This window comes from Bufo bufo, chromosome 6 (assembly GCF_905171765.1).
Source record: "Bufo bufo chromosome 6, aBufBuf1.1, whole genome shotgun sequence".
In the NCBI taxonomy this organism is placed as follows: Eukaryota; Metazoa; Chordata; class Amphibia; order Anura; family Bufonidae; genus Bufo; species Bufo bufo.
In genome coordinates this window covers 304,778,962-304,795,553 of record NC_053394.1, presented here as the reverse complement: position 1 = coordinate 304,795,553, position 16,592 = coordinate 304,778,962, and the positions used below count along the sequence as shown (strand labels likewise).

Here is a 16,592-nt window from a genome sequence, read left to right as displayed (position 1 = left end):
GATTGTCCCAACCCAATTTATAAGGCAAGAAATCCCACTTATTAAACCTGACAGGGCACACCTGTGAAGTGAAAACCATTTCAGGGGACTACCTCTTGAAGCTCATCAAGAGAATGCCAAGAGTGTGCAAAGCAGTAATCAAAGCAAAAGGTGGCTACTTTGAAGAACCTAGAATATGACATATTTTCAGTTGTTTCACACTTGTTTGTTATGTATATAATTCCACATGTGTTAATTCATAGTTTTGATGCCTTCAGTGTGAATCTACAATTTTCATAGTCATGAAAATAAAGAAAACTCTTTGGATGAGAAGGTGTGTCCAAACTTTTGGTCTGTACTGTATGTATATGTATATATATGTATATAGGTAGTGCCTCCTCTCCCCCCCCCCCTCTTCTCTCTCTTTTCCCGCTCTTTTGTTTTAGGGTACCTGTAAAGGTTCTGAGGTAGACGTTTTTTTCCAGTTCTTGGATGTTGGCTGGCTGAAGAATCCTGGAAGCTGATTGGTGGAGAGCGGTTGCTGGGGGGAAAATTCCGGAGCTGTGATTTGTTCTGATTCTTGCGGCGGGAATCTTGTCCCCTTTATATTTCAGCTGCTCCAGTGGTTCGAGGCCAGTCTGAGGAGAGAAGAGGAGCATAGCCCCCCCCCTTTAAAAAAAAAAGAAAAGAGGTTTTTGTCGCTTTGCTGAGTTAGTAAGAATAGATGTTCCAGAATTGTTATTACATGGGGAATGCATGAAGCTATTAAACAGACATGTCAGGAGCGGTGAGAGGTCCTCTTTAACACCTCAGCAGGCTGATCGCCTCCATGCCACGCCACATTGATGCAGTAATTCATGCAAAAGGAGTCCTGAACAGACTGGATGGACTTTTCAGTAGGCCAACATTTCTGTATTAAAAATCTATGCGAGTCTGACTGCGGGGTATTGCAGCTTCTCTTGAATGGGACAAAGCTATAATACCAGGCACAGTCGCTACAAAGTATGGTGCAGTGCTGTATGGGCCCATGAAGAAACCGCAGAACTCAGGTGAGCCCTTCACACAGACAGGGGCGGACTGGGAACTTAAAGTGGCCACATTTTGTAGTCGGGTCCAAACTGATGGAAGGCATGGCCAACATATATCATATTGTGGCACGTTATACCACCCCAACTGAGCCAAATACCACAGTCCATCACTACTTACATCCCCAAAAACTTCCACTGACCGGCTGTGAGGAGGGCTCAGACGGCCCCCCGGGCATTGGCCCACCAGAAAATTTCCCTGTAAGGCCTATGGCCAATCTGTCCCTGCACACAGATAATTTGCTGGAGCGTCTTGAGATAGGCTGGGCCACACGGCAACATGTGTGTCACAATATGACATGCTGCTACTGAGATGCAACTGTCGCAAAAAAAACTTGTCACCATGTAGCTTTACTTAAATATCTTTACTCAAGTATAGGTCATCAATTTTCAAAATCCGGATAACCCATTAAAATAGAGGTTTATTTTCTAAATCATAGCTGGGTGAGTTTTTTTTTCAATTTTAGTTTTTAAAGAGGTTGTCCAATTTCATATGTTTGTAAATCCCCCCCCCCCCCTCCCCCAGGGGGACCTGCTGAGGGAAGTATACTTTGTACTCCCTGACGCTCGGTTCTGTATTCACCGCACTTCTCCCTTTGACATTTAAACTTCTGTCATGGACAAGGTCATGTGCTTGGGGACATGTCACATGACCCTGTTCATGCTAGAAGTTTTCATGTGGAGACAGGCACGCCGGGAAGACAGTGGTGGCTTCACAAAGCTGGAACCAAGCAGCAGAGAGCAGGTAAATATGTTTCTCTTGATAGTGAGGGAGGAGGGGGGAGAGGGATTTAAAAATCTATATGAAATTTAAGACCTGCCCTCATTTTCTGACCCCACTGTGGCATCTAAGATCCCAGGGTGCCAATGTCTTTACATGGCAGCTGGGGATCCAATGAAGGCCTCCAGGCCTGCCTTCATTGTATGCCTATTAGGCTGTGCCAAAGGCCAGGCCTAATAGATTGCCTGTCAGTTTCCTACTTACAGCATAACACACTGCAGTACATAAGTAGTACAGTGTATTATGTAAGCAATCAAACAATCTCATGTCAAAGTCCCCTTGGGGGACTAAGTGGTAAACTGAAGAATGAAAGTTAAAAATGAAAGTTAAATATATCAGGGGACAGTACAGAGATCTCTCCAGGGCTCGAGTCCTGCGGGAAAGTGTGGGAACAGCGTTCCTGCACTTTTTTCATAGCAGGAACGCCGTTCCATTTTAGGGCCGCCCGTCTTTAACGCCGGGCAAAAAGACCAGGAAGCGGTGAAGGCTTTGTACTCACCGCTTCCTGGTCCTTGGTAGGTAACGCTTGAAGTTAAAATATACCATCGGATTGGAGAATGAGTGAAGTTCGGGTCCCCATTGACTTTAATGGGGTCCGGGTTCAGGGTCAAGTTCAGGTCAAGTTCGGGTCCCCCCGGGGACCTGTGATAGGGGCGTGGCTTCACAGAGGTGGGGCGTGGTTTATCAGTTTTGGGGCGTGGACGGTGAGGTCCGGCTTTCTTGGGTGAAGCCAGTGGCCACCCTATATATAGTATCACTGTAATCGAACTGACCCAGAGAATAAAGTTATCATGTTGTTTATGCTGCAAATTTAACGTCACAAAATTTACAAAAGAATTTAAAAAAACGACAGTATTGCTGTGTTTTCCACATCCTCCAGAAAGAGTTAACACAATTTTATAAATCAGTTATATGTACCCCAAAATTGTACCATTAAAAACAGCTCGTCCAGCAAATGCCAAGCCCCTCATATGGCTACACCGACGGAAAAATAAAAAAAAATATAGTTCTTGGGATGCGGTGATTAAAAAAAATATAAAAAAATGTCTAGGTCACTAAGCGGTTAAACTGCACAGCATATAGTGATAACGCGGCGGTACACACTTCCGTAAAACTCCTCAACAAGACTGCGTTCTATTGCTATAGCAACCAGTCCTCCAGCATCCCATCATGCTTTTATTTCCGCCGCTCTTCCTCTACTCTTACTCCCACAATGCGCCAGTTCTTTTTCCCGGTCCTCCAAATACCCATCGCGCTTTGCGGCACTCTATGACTTCGCGTATTTGATTTATTCCCTCCCTCTTCAGCCAACTCAACCAATCGTCGATAACTGACAGGGCTGTAATCGAATCAGCGCACGGATCCACTGGCGGGGCCGCCTATCAGCATTAAGTGGGCGTATCACATTAGCAGCAGAGCAGGAACCGGCCGGGTGCAGCTTTCGGTTTTCAATAGCGAGAAGAAAACGTCCCGGAGTCAGGATGGTGAGAGAACCGGGTGGAGAGTTTACGTGGCTGTTCTCGTGAAGCCTGGGGGATAGCGTTGTGCGGGATAATTACTCAGCAGATGTCACATGGGGCACTAGACCTAATATCTGTGCTGGGTGTATTACCCTGTTATCAGCCAGTATAAGCTTCATGGAGGCAGAATACAGTGTTCTTCAATGGGCTTAATACTGATTCCTATATGGGGGTGACTGGTCCTTCTCCATACCCTGTGCCCGTACCAAGCCAGCCTCTGTCCATATGCCCTGCCCAGGAAGCACCTCTGGACTGTGCTGATGCACTATGTGTAGCCACTGCCAACTGTATGGCACTGTGCCTGGTAAACAGCGCAGGTTGCAGTGTCATTGCCCCTTCATTCAGCCGATTAGTGGGGATGCAGGGGATCGGACCTGTCCTAAGGGTTGGCCATCAATATTAAAGGGATAGTCCAGGATCAGGATATTGATATACTCAGAATACAACTCCTGACACCCTGCTGGTCAGCTTATTTAAAATGGCTGCGGCCCTCTTCACTTTTTACCTGTATGTCCTCTACATAGAGGGTGGTGCAAGGTAATTCCAGCTTCTTCTTATTCACTTGAATGGGGCGAACCTGTAAACATTAAAGAGGCTGCAGCGCTCCCACGAGCGTGCCGCCCCTTTAAACAGCTGATCGGCCCAGGTGCTGGGAGTCACACCCAGACCAATCTGATATTAATGGTCTATGCTGGGGGGAAGGTTATCAGTATCTTGATCCTAGATAAGTCCATTGTCTTGAGAAATCCCTTTAAATGGTAAAATGGCTACAAAAACGTCTCTAAACCGCAACAGCCAGAAGGTCCCATTAGGATCCAAACCATTAGCCTAACTTTTTTTTTTTCTTCTTCTGCAGTCTATTATGTCGTATAACGGTGGGGCCGTCATGGCCATGAGAGGGAAGAACTGTGTGGCCATTGCTGCGGACAGACGCTTTGGAGTCCAAGCCCAGATGGTGACAACTGACTTCCAGAAAATCTTTCCCATGGGTGATCGCTTATACATCGGATTGGCGGGACTAGCAACTGATGTGCAGACAGTGTACGGTTTGCCTTGTGCTCACATGAGATTAGTTGCTGTTCCATTCTCGACTATTTCTTCCGAATCAGCAGGATTTTATTACATGACAGGAGGGTTACACAGAACGGTTAGAATTTTCCCCACAAACTCCACCACTCTTATCCATGGGCAGTATCTGCTAGAGCGAACGCCCCTTTCTCAGGATCTCAGTGTTCACATATTGTGATTCTGGGAAAACCACCTTAAAGTAGATTTCTGGGGGTTAAATAGGTTATCAGTATCTCATTGGTGGGGGTCCAACACCCTTGCCTATCAGCTATTTGAAGAGGCAGCTGTAGCCCATGCATAAAATTAGCGGGGCAGTCTCCTGGCCCTGTCAGTTGTCTAAGGACACGGGGAGGGACAAAGGATGCACCGAAGGGCTAGGGCATGCCATTGGTGCACTGAACACTTCATTAGTAAGTTAGAACACACAGAGCAACAGATTCCCATAACAAAGATACTGTTTCGTTAAGCCCTCTCTCCAAACTGCTTTGTGCAGTCAAAACCTGGCATATATCGCGGATCTCATTATAGTCAATAGGGATCCGGTGAACGCCGGCAGGCTGTTCTCTGCCAGAAACGTTGACCAAAGATGTGAACGTAGCCTTACCATGATACAGATACTCTCATGTAAAGCAACACACCAGGAAAAACTGATACTTTGCTGAGCATAGTGTTGTGCATGGCACCGGGATAATCTCTTTGGTCTTCCATGATGCCTGGCTTTGTGCTCCATGCCCTCATTTTTGCCCAGAATATTCCTTTTAAAGAGGTCATGGGACGTGTAACAATTTTCCTTGACACCTTTTTTGACTTTCTGTTCATTAATGTATTAATCTGTTTCTGTTCAGATGATTTTTGATAAGTGTGTTCCTTTTACAGGTCCCAACGTCTGAAGTTCAGGCTGAATCTGTATGAGCTAAAGGAAGGACGTCAGATCAAACCGAAGACGTTTATGAGCATGGTGTCTAATTTGTTGTATGAGAGAAGGTGAGAAGCTCAAAAGAAAAATTATACTGGCTAAGGCCTCATGCACACGGCCGTGTTTCGCGGCCGAGAGCGGTCCGTGGTAACCCGGCCGGATTCCTGCTGACAGCAGGAGCGCACGGCGTCATTGGTTGCTATGACGCTGTGCGCTTCATGCAGCCGCTGCTGTACAGTAATACACTCGTATAGATCATACGAGTGTTTTACTATAGTGCAGCGGCGGCGTGAAGCGCACGGCGTCATAGCAACTAATGACGCCGTGCGCTCCTGCTGTCAGCAGGAATCCCAACCGGGTTACCACGGACCGCTCTCGGCCGCGGAACACGGCCGTGTGCATGAGGCCTTAGGCTAGTTTCACACTAGCGGCAGCCTTCTCCGGCAGGCTGTTCATGTCGTAGTTTTATTCCGGCCGCCTCTCGGCATGTTTGCCGTGGTGCGTCCAGACCTCCGGCCCTTCGCTTATTATAGTGAATAGGGCCAGAGCGGACTTCCGGCGGCAAGGTGCACTAGCGGTAGCACAGATCCGGAGAAGGCTGTCGCTAGTGTAAAAGTAGCCTTACTCTTCTTTACCATGCCAACAAAATGTCAATCCGCAAGAGTGGGTTTTGATTGCTGTCCTATTTTACAAAGTACTCTTCGTTTACAGACAGTGGTCATTTATCAAAAACCAACATTTTATGCCGGGCTTTGATATCCCCAGGGCCGTGGCACCGCATCCTGCCCCACTACTCCACTTTTCGTGTTCAAATTTAGGCGGTATTATTTAAAAAGTTGTAAATGCAACTTTTTTACACTAGTTTCTAGCGTAGGGGGTCATAGTAAATGACCCCCAATATCTGAGAAAATATGGCCCCCCTGGATCATGTCATTAATCACATTGCCACTTTTGACTCCCCTCTAAGCTGTCAGGCAAAAATGTAATAAAAAAACTAAAAAACATTACTTAGGCTACTTTCACACTTGCGCCTTCCCTTTCCGCTATTGAGATTCGTCATAGGATCTCAGTAGCGGGGGAAAACGCTTCAGTTTTGTCCCCATTCATTGTCAATGGGGACAAAACTGAACTGAGGCTGTTTAAGGCTACATGCACACGAACGTATTTTGTTTCCGTGTCTGTTCCTTTTTTTTTGCGGATAGGATGTGGACCCATTAATTTCAATGGGGCCGCAAAAGATGTGGACTGCACTCCGTGTGCTGTCCGCATTCGTTGCACCATTCCGTAGCCCCGCCAAAAAAATAGAACATGTCCTATTCTTGTCTGTTTTGTGGACAAGGATAGGCATTGTTACAATGGATCCGCAAAAAAAAGGATGACATACGGTCGTGTGCATGTAGCCTAAAGAGGACCTGTCATTCCTCATGAAATAAGTGTTCTTTGAATTCTACATTGTGCTGTTTTTCCTGGAAATGTATGTCATTGGACAACCCTCACCTGCTAACATCCAGCTGTCAATTTATCCATACATTTCTAGCAGGAATATCAGAGGAATGACACAGCACACAGTTCTAAGGAAAGATGTAGGATTATGTTATGTGGGACAGTAGTATTTAAAGGGGTTAGCCACTTTTAAAGAATCCGGGCTAAATGATTATGCCAGGTCCATGCCATGCCACAGTAAACAAGAACGTTCAGCTGCCTGTCCCAAGACTATGTATACAAGTTTGAGGACAGGCAGCCAGTGGTCAGCCCCTTTAATGCACATATACTGTGTGACCCTATTTGACATTGAACTGTCCTACTTTTTGTGTGTGGGGTAACACAGTGAGATAAGTCATCACAAAGACTAGGTTCGGTGATATAGTACTTTTTCTCGTAGGTTTGGCCCTTACTATGTGGAGCCAGTTATTGCTGGGCTGGACCCCAAGACCTTTGAGCCATTTATCTGCTCCCTGGACCTCATTGGATGTCCCATGGTGACTGAAGACTTTGTTGTGAGCGGTACATGTTCAGAGCAGATGTATGGCATGTGCGAGTCTCTCTGGGAGCCTGACCTGGTAAGTATAGCATTATCCATACTTGCTTGGATACAGCTTTTTCACTCTTAAAGGGGTATTCCTGTTGTTAAACGTTACCCTTATCCTGATAACTATTAGATCGGTGGAGGTCCTACCACTGAAACCCTCACCAACTACAAGAACGGGTACTCGTACCCCTCAGAACTCCTTGAAATGAATTAATTGCCAGTTCGGGCATGCAAATTGCTGCTCCATTCATCTCAGCCGAGCACTGTACTCATCCAGAACTCCCGTAGAGATGAAGTGAGTGGCGGTGCACATGCCTGACCTCGCAGGGGTACGAGGTACCAGTTATTGTGATCGTGGGGGTCCGAGCAGTAGGACCCCCATTACTCTAATAGTTATCACTAGTGTTGAGCGAACTTCTGTTTTAAGTTCGGCGTCTAAAGTTCGGCTTACGGTTAGCGGAGAATCCCGATATGGATTCCGAATTCCGTTGTGGTCCGTGGTAGCGGAATCAATAATCGGCCATTATTGATTCCGCTACCACGGACCACAACGGAATTCGGAATCCATATCGGGATTCTCCGCTAACCGGAAGCCGAACTTTAGACGCCGAACTTAAAACAGAAGTTCGCTCAACACTAGTTATCACCTAACAACTGGAATACTCCTCCTTTAAATTTCTGCAGAGGAACAATGGATAAAATAAGATGGTTGGAATTTTTTATCTATTTATTTTTTGGGACATCATTTGGCTTGTCTGGATAGAACCTTTTCAGTGCAATACATAAGATATCCGGACAGTATACATACAAATGTACCTGCGCTATTTTTTTAAAGGATGCTCCACAGCGATGGCAACTCGGGAAGATCTCGCCAACAGTTGTACTGTTGCTGTGTGTCTGATCACTAATGCATTTACAGAATTTCTATTCATTTCAAAATACAGGGCACTTCAGAAGTGTCCATATAGGGACCAGGATCATCATGTATTATAATTGACTAGAAATCTGCTAAGCTTTCATTTATTGCTGCACATGGTTGTTATGGGCCACGGTGCATAGTTTTTGTTGGTTAGATTTAGTAAATTAAGCAAACTATGTATGGCATGCACATATCAAGATAAAAGACGGCACTCTCCCGGTGAGTGCTGTCTTTCATCTTGATGTGTGTATACTCGTTGGACCTAATTGAGACTGAGCACCGCCAAAGTTTGTTGCAATCCGCGATGTCGCCACTATAGAGAACGTTCCTTTGATGTCTGTGGAGGAGAGCCGGAGTAGTGCCGTCCTATTTCTTGATCTACTTATGGTTAAACTATGTATGGCACCTGTCCAATGAAAAGGGTTGAAAGGACCCGTTTGTATTTTCTGGGGTTCCCACCTGCTAAACCTCTTTCACATTACAGCCCCCCCCACGATGAGTCCAGTCTTCGGTAGTTGCATTGGCGTTTTTGAGTCTGCCAGAGCTACTCACTGTTCTTCCTAATAGAATAGGGACCCAAACAGTGGAACACCCCTGTTTCTGTCATTTTCCTCCGTCGACGTCATTCACCTGAACATGAGGCAATGATCATCACGTGGCTGACCCTTGGCCTGCCACAACACCCCTTAATAGGCATATGATCTGTCTCGGTCTCCATGGTGTAACCCCTTAAAGGACATTTTATGTAAAACTTTTAAATAAGCTTTCATCATGTACCAAAGTGCAACTTACATATTTTGCTCTTCTTTTATTCTCCCCCTCATAAAGGAGCCAGAAGACTTGTTTGAAACCATTTCCCAGGCCATGCTTAATGCTGTGGACAGAGATGCGATTTCAGGAATGGGTGTAGTTGTACACATTATGTAAGTAGCTGCCATGTTCTGTTCTCTTCATTTACTGGAAAGAGAATCTGTCAGAGACATATGACTTTAAAATAGGGAATCTATCAGAAGGGCCCCTAAAGGAGTGATTGGGTGCAGGAACATCCACATCCTTCTTGGCATTAAGACTCATGCACACGACCATATGTATTTTGCGGATGATGTCCATGTGCATTCCGCATTTTGGGGAACGGAACAGCTGGCCCATAAAAGAACAGTCCTATCCTTATCCGTGATGTGGACAGTAATAGACATACGGAAATGAAATGCACACTGTGCAATGTTGTCGCTTTTTGAGTACTGCTTCTTCCAGCACCACCCACCGATTTGGAGTGAAAATTTGGTCAGAATTAGAGTAGATCACTTTTGTGACACAATTATGAAGTGAAACTTAAAAAAAAAAGTCACATTTCCACTGCAGGCGTCCCCTAGTTATACTTATTACTGCATGTTATTTTCATAAATTTGGCAAAATTGCGCATAGCAACTCCAGTAGGGATGTCCCGATACCATTTTTTTAAGACTGAGTACGAGTACCGATACTTTTATTTAAGTACTCACCGATACCAATTACCGATACTAATTTTAACAATAAAATACACACACATGTATTTTCTGACCACTGACCAACCAAAAGGCCTAAAAACAGAACTATAACATTCCAAGGAGACGTTATACTGTATGGGGGCAGCCACAAGGAGACGTTACACTGTATGGGGGCAGCCGCAGGGAGACGTTATACTGTATGGGGGCAGCCACAAGGAGACGTTACACTGTATGGGGGCAGCCGCAGGGAGACGTTATACTGTATGGGGGCAGCCGCAAGGAGACGTTATACTGTATGGGGGCAGCCACAAGGAGACGTTATACTGTATGGGGGCAGCCACAAGGAGACGTTATACTGTATGGGGGCAGCCACAAGGAGATGTTATACTGTATGGGGGCAGCCACAAGGAGATGTTATACTGTATGGGGGCAGCCGCAAGGAGATGTTATACTGTATGGGGGCAGCCGCAAGGAGACGTTATACTGTATGGGGGCAGCCACAAGGAGACGTTATACTGTATGGGGGCAGCCACAAGGAGACGTTATACTGTATGGGGGCAGCCACAAGGAGATGTTATACTGTATGGGGGCAGCCACAAGGAGATGTTATACTGTATGGGGGCAGCCACAAGGAGATGTTATACTGTATGGGGGCAGCCACAAGGAGAAGTTATACTGTATGGGGGCAGCCACAAGGAGACGTTATACTGTATGGGGGCAGCCACAAGGAGACGTTATACTGTATGGGGGCAGCCACAAGGAGACGTTACACTGTATGGGGGCAGCCACAAGGAGACGTTACACTGTATGGGGGCAGCCACAAGGAGACGTTACACTGTATGGGGGCAGCCACAAGGAGACGTTACACTGTATGGGGGCAGCCACAAGGAGACGTTACACTGTATGGGGGCAGCCACAAGGAGACGTTACACTGTATGGGGGCAGCCACAAGGAGACGTTACACTGTATGGGGGCAGCCACAAGGAGACGTTACACTGTATGGGGGCAGCCACAAGGAGACGTTACACTGTATGGGGGCAGCCACAAGGAGACGTTACACTTAATGGGGGCAGCCACAAGGAGACGTTATACTTAATGGGGGCAGCCACAAGGAGACGTTATACTTAATGGGGGCAGCCACAAGGAGACGTTATACTTAATGGGGGCAGCCACAAGGAGACGTTATACTTAATGGGGGCAGCCACAAGGAGACGTTATACTTAATGGGGGCAGCCACAAGGAGACGTTATACTTAATGGGGGCAGCCACAAGGAGACGTTACACTGTATGGGGGCAGCCACAAGGAGACGTTACACTGTATGGGGGCAGCTACAAGGAGACGTTACACTGTATGGGGGCAGCTACAAGGAGACGTTACACTGTATGGGGGCAGCTACAAGGAGACGTTATACTGTATGGGGGCAGCTACAAGGAGACGTTATACTGTATGGGGGCAGCCACAAGGAGACGTTATACTGTATGGGGGCAGCCACAAGGAGACGTTATACTGTATGGGGGCAGCCACAAGGAGACGTTATACTGTATGGGGCAGCCACAAGGAGACGTTATACTGTATGGGGCAGCCACAAGGAGACGTTATACTGTATGGGGCAGCCACAAGGAGACGTTATACTGTATGGGGCAGCCACAAGGAGACGTTATACTGTATGGGGCAGCCACAAGGAGACGTTATACTGTATGGGGGGCAGTCACAAGGAGACGTTATACTGTATGGGACGGCCACAAGGAGACGCTACTGTAAGGAGTCAGGACAACAATTTTTGAAGCCCCCCCCCCCTCCTCAGTATAATAGTCTTGTGGCCATCATACAGTAATGTATATTTCTTCTTGCCCTAATGCCTGCTTTTAGAGATCAATGTGCAGCTTGCAGGCAGGAAGGGAAGGACCAGGGCCATAGAAGACAGACACAACACCTTTAGAGGGACTCGCTCCTGGCAAACACAGCTCTGCTGCAGTGAATGCAGTGGAGCAGACTGTGATGTAATTATAGTTATTGCAGGGACTCAGAGAATCGTCTGAGAGTTTATTAGTTAAAACGAATCGAATGAGTCAGAGACTGTGTCACCCCAGACTTCCTGCTCTGCTACATGCACCCTGTACACACACAGCTCCACTACATGCTATGCTAATAATACCCCCCCTTCCCCCCGGACGGACTTACAGGGAGCCTGGCACGGACTCGATGACACGGTCTGTGACTCATTGGATTCTTTTAACTAATAAACTGTCAGACGATTCTCTGAGTCCCTGCACTACGCTCCCTGTGCTGTGAGTCAGTGCTGGTTGCCTCTGATTGGTTGGAGGGCGGGGAGGGGCGGGCCTAGCTTCCACTCTAGGCTCCAATTACACTGCCTGCTGCTGCCTGTGAAGCTGTTAGCTGTGGGAGATGCAGGGGTCGCGGACGGACACATAGAAGCGGCGCACAGGTATCGGGGACATTTGCACGAGTACATGTACTCGTGCAAATGCCCGGTATCGGTACCGATACTGGTATCGGGACATCCCTAAACTCCAGACTAGAAACTGCAAATGCCTACAATGATAAACTCCCCCCTATACATATAGCAGATTTGAGGGACCGTATTGTGAACACATAGGATGGAAATTAGCAAAGATCACTTTAACCCCTTCCTGACCAGCGCCGTAATAGTACGGCACAATATTACGGCGGTCTGATCGTGCGGGTGCAGGAGCTGCGCCCGCCCGATCAGCGGCAGGGGTCCAGCAGTGACTGATAGCTGGACCCCTGCTGTACGCGCCGACATCTGTGAAAACACCGATGCCGGCACATTAACCTTTGATGTGCCGCGGTCCGCGCTGACCCCGGCACGTGCGATGTATGGGGAGGGAGCAGCCATCGGGTCCCCGCTCTGCTGTGACGGGGACCCTATGGCAGGGAAGGCAGCCCGATGCCTTACTTAGGCATTGTGGCTGCCTTCCCTCTTAGGCTTCTTTCACACAACTGTTTTTTTCCCCCCCGTTTTTTTTTCCACCATTTATTTCAGTGGTTCAGCAAAAAAAAAAATGGAATGTACTCCGTATGCATTCAGTTTCCGTATTATTGCCCGCAAATCGCGTTCCGTGGCTCCATTCAAGTCAATCCGTATGTCTTCCGTTTCCGTTCCGTGTTTGCGGAACCATCTATTGAAAATTTTATGCCCAGCCTAATTTTTTTCTATGTAATTAATGTATACTGTATATACCACATGGAAAAACGGAACGGAAACACAACGGATCCGTGAAAAATGGACCGCAAAACACTTAAAAAGCCATACGGTTGTGTGAAGGAGGCCTTAGCCTGTGAAATCCAGCCCCCTGGATCTCACAGGCAAGCAGGCTGTTAGGCTACTTTCACACTTGCGTTTTTCTTTTCCAGCATTGAGTTCCGTCCTAGGGGCTCAATACCGGAAAAGAACTGATCAGTTTTATCCTAATGCATTCTGAATGGAGAGCAATCCGTTCAGTATGCATCAGGATGTCTTCAGTTCAGTCACTGTACGGTTTTTGGACGGAGAAAATACCGCAGCATTCTGCGGTATTTTCTCCGTCAAAAATTCCGGAACACTTGGCATTCTTTTACATTGAAATGCATTAATGCCGGATCCGGCCCTAAGTGTTCCGGAAAAACGGATCCGGTTTTTCCGGCTGGCAACCAGAGAGACGGATCCGGTATTGCAATACATTTGTGAGCCAGATCCGTCTACAAATGGTATCCGTTTGCATACAGATTGCCGGAATCCAGCAACGCAAGTGTGAAAGTACCCTAAGGCTACATGCACACGACCGCAGAATTATTGTGATGCATTGTAAAGGGGATCAGACCCCTAAAAGTTGAAGTCCCAGAGTGGGACAAAAAATTGAGTAAAAAAAAAATAGTTTTGCAAAAAAAAAATTGCGTTTCAAGTAAAAATAAAATAAAAAAAAAGCGTCCTTTTCCCAAAATAAAGTAAAAAAAACTTTTTACAAAATGTGAAAAAAAAAGAACAGACCTATTAGGCATCGCCGTGTCCTTATCGACCGGCTGTATAAAAATATTGCATGACCTAAACCCTCAGGTGAACACCGTCATAAAAATAAAAACTGTGCTAAAAAAAGCTACTTTTTGGTCACCTTACATCACAAAAAGTGTAATAGCATGTGGTCAAAAAGTCATATGCACCCCAAAATGGTGCCAATCAAACTGTCATCTCATCCTGCAAAAATAATACCCTACCTAAGATAATCGCCCCAAAAAAAAAAAAAAAAACTATGGCTCTCAAAATATGGAGACACTAAAAAAAAATCATATTTGGCATTGTCGTGTCCGTAACAACCTGCTCTATAAAAATACCACATGATCTAACCTGCCAGATGAACATTGTAAATAAAAATGTGACCTCACAAAAAGTGTAATATAGAGCAACCAAAAATCATATGTACCCTAAAATAGTACCAACAAAACTGCCATCTTATCCCGTAATTTCCAAAATGGGGTATTTTTTTGGAGTTTCTACTTTAGAGGTGCATTAGGGGGTCTTCAAATGTGACATGGCAGCTTAAAATTATCCCAGTGAAATCTGCTTTCCAAAAACCATATGGTGTTCCTTTTCCTTACAGCAGTTTACGACCACATATGGGGTGTTTCTGTAAACTATAGGATCAGAGCAATAAATATTGTTTTGTTTGACTGTTAACCCTTGCTTTGTTAGTGGAAAAAAAAATTGATTAAAATGAAAATTCTGAAATTTCATCTCCATTATTTCTTGTGGAACACCTAAAGAGTTAACACAGTTAGTAAAATCAGTTTTGAATACCTTGAGGGGTGTAGTTTCTAGAATGGGGTCATTTTTGGGTGGTTTCTGTTATGTAAGCCTCACAAAGTGACTTCAGACCTGAACTGGTCTTTAAAAAGTGGGTTTTGGAAATTTTCAGAAAAATTTCAAGATTTGCTTCTAAACTTCTAAAGTCCCCAAAAAAATAAAATGGCATTCCTAAAATGATCCAAACATGAAGTAGACATATGGGGAATGTAAAGTGATAACTATTTTTGGGGTTATTATCCATTACAAAAGTAGAGAAATTTAAATTTGCACATTTTTCCAAACTTTGGGTAAATTTGGTATTTGAAATATTTTGACTCAATTTTACCACTGTCATGAAGTACAATATGTGACGAGAAAACATTCACCGAATGACCTGGCTAAGTAAAAGCGTTTTAAAGTTATTACCACATAAAGTGACGCGTCCGATTTGCAAAAAATGGCCTGGGCAGGAGGGTGAAAACTGGCCCGGGGTTGAAAGGGTTAAATCTGGTGCAGGTTATGGCAAAATTGACTTAAATTATCCTCATGTTCTAGCTCTAAACAGGAAATCCATCTGCTTCATCCTGCTATCATGCAGGCTAATTTTAAATGTGTAAGAAGTAATTTCTTGGGTTCACTAAGAGTTTACATGTCTGGATTAACAGTAAAACGCTGGTTGATTTTCCTCTAAGCAGCTTGGAATCCTCATTTGTAGTGTAACCATAATCATGGCTGCTTGTATGGTCAGAAGTGGCAGATGGTAAACTAGATTAATTGGTCAGCGGCAGCTGTCATCAAGGCTTTGTATGGTGCTGAATCTGTTCTTGTGATCTGCATGAGGTTTGAACCAAGCAGTGAAATTGCAAACTGTTTTTTCTTTCCAGAGAAAAAGATAAAATGACCACCCGGACCCTGAAGGCACGTATGGATTAACTTTTGCTGATGAGACTCCTGAAATGATCGTTACTTTTTTAAATTAAAAAAATGAAGGAAAAAAAAAATGAAAAATATGTACTCAGACCTGATATGTCTTTGATTTATTATTGGGTATCTGTATAAATGTGCTTTAAAGAGAACCTGGCAACACATTTTGGCCTGTGTACCTAATGACATAATTTTTCTTAAAAAAAAAAAAAGTCTCTTCCAAGCCACTGACTGAGAATGTACCCAACAGTAGGTAAATACAGGGCAAGGAGCAATCAGGGGGTCCCCCTGTGATCAGAGTCACTGCTAAAGGGTCTTACTTTGAGTCGCACACATCCTCTCTGGAGATGGGATGCTGCTAAAGTCTGCCAGATGAGCTGCAAGAGGTTCAGCGCATGCGCAGTGAGTTGCTGAAGACAAGGTGCATAGAGCTCAGTATGCATATCAGGAGAAGCGAGGGGAAACAGTATCTGCTGTGTGCGTATGCAATATTACTGACATGGACAAGCTAAGGTGATAAAGTAAGATGGGTGGGCTTGTGGTAGTGATTCAGCAATTGCAGGGATATGCTCCAATGACTTCAAGGGGTAATCCAATCCCTATAATGATGCCCAGACCCCTCCTCTCTGGCACCCGCATTCCTGACGCGCAGATCAAAGCATCCGGCAACAGGGGAGCAGCCTCCACAGCATCACAGGGAGGATAATGGCTTGGTGGGGGTCCTACCACTGGGATCCCTACTGATCACGCGAACCCCCTTACCCCGCCAAAATGAACGGAGTGGCAGGTCAGGCATGTGTACTGCTGCTCCTTTGCTCTCTACAGGAGTTCCAGAGACAGCGCTCTGCTATTTCCAGAACTCCCATGGAGATGAATGGAGCGGCAGAAACAGCAGCGGTAGGAGCTCTGCCAATCTAATAGTTATCCCCTATCCACAGTACAGAGTATAACTTCTCACAACTGGAATACCCCTTATAAAGTGAAAAATACAATATTCATTATTTAAGACGCACCCCCCCCCAATGATGGGGAGGATGGCTGTGCGTCTTATAAAGCGAATAATAGTGATCGCTTCCAGTATG

The 16,592-nt window shown here is 45.6% G+C and overlaps 1 protein-coding gene across 1 annotated transcript; it reads left to right on the top strand.

The window, feature by feature from the left end:
• Positions 1 to 3,218: 3,218 nt before the first annotated feature.
• Positions 3,219 to 15,600, top strand: PSMB3 (proteasome 20S subunit beta 3). The gene is made up of 6 exons (XM_040437616.1): positions 3,219 to 3,329; positions 4,222 to 4,406; positions 5,310 to 5,417; positions 7,232 to 7,409; positions 9,126 to 9,220; positions 15,471 to 15,600. Exons 1-6 carry the CDS (start codon positions 3,327 to 3,329, stop codon positions 15,517 to 15,519), a joined length of 618 nt encoding a protein of 205 aa, XP_040293550.1. The 5' UTR covers positions 3,219 to 3,326; the 3' UTR covers positions 15,520 to 15,600.
• The last annotated feature ends 992 nt before the right edge of the window (positions 15,601 to 16,592 follow it).

Bases quoted from the DNA above. Each gene is read 5' to 3' on its own strand.
- PSMB3 (XM_040437616.1), top strand. The intron at 5,418-7,231 runs GTGAGAAGCTCA...TTTTTCTCGTAG, and splicing joins AATTTGTTGTATGAGAGAAG to GTTTGGCCCTTACTATGTGG. The intron at 9,221-15,470 runs GTAAGTAGCTGC...TTTTCTTTCCAG, and splicing joins GGTGTAGTTGTACACATTAT to AGAAAAAGATAAAATGACCA.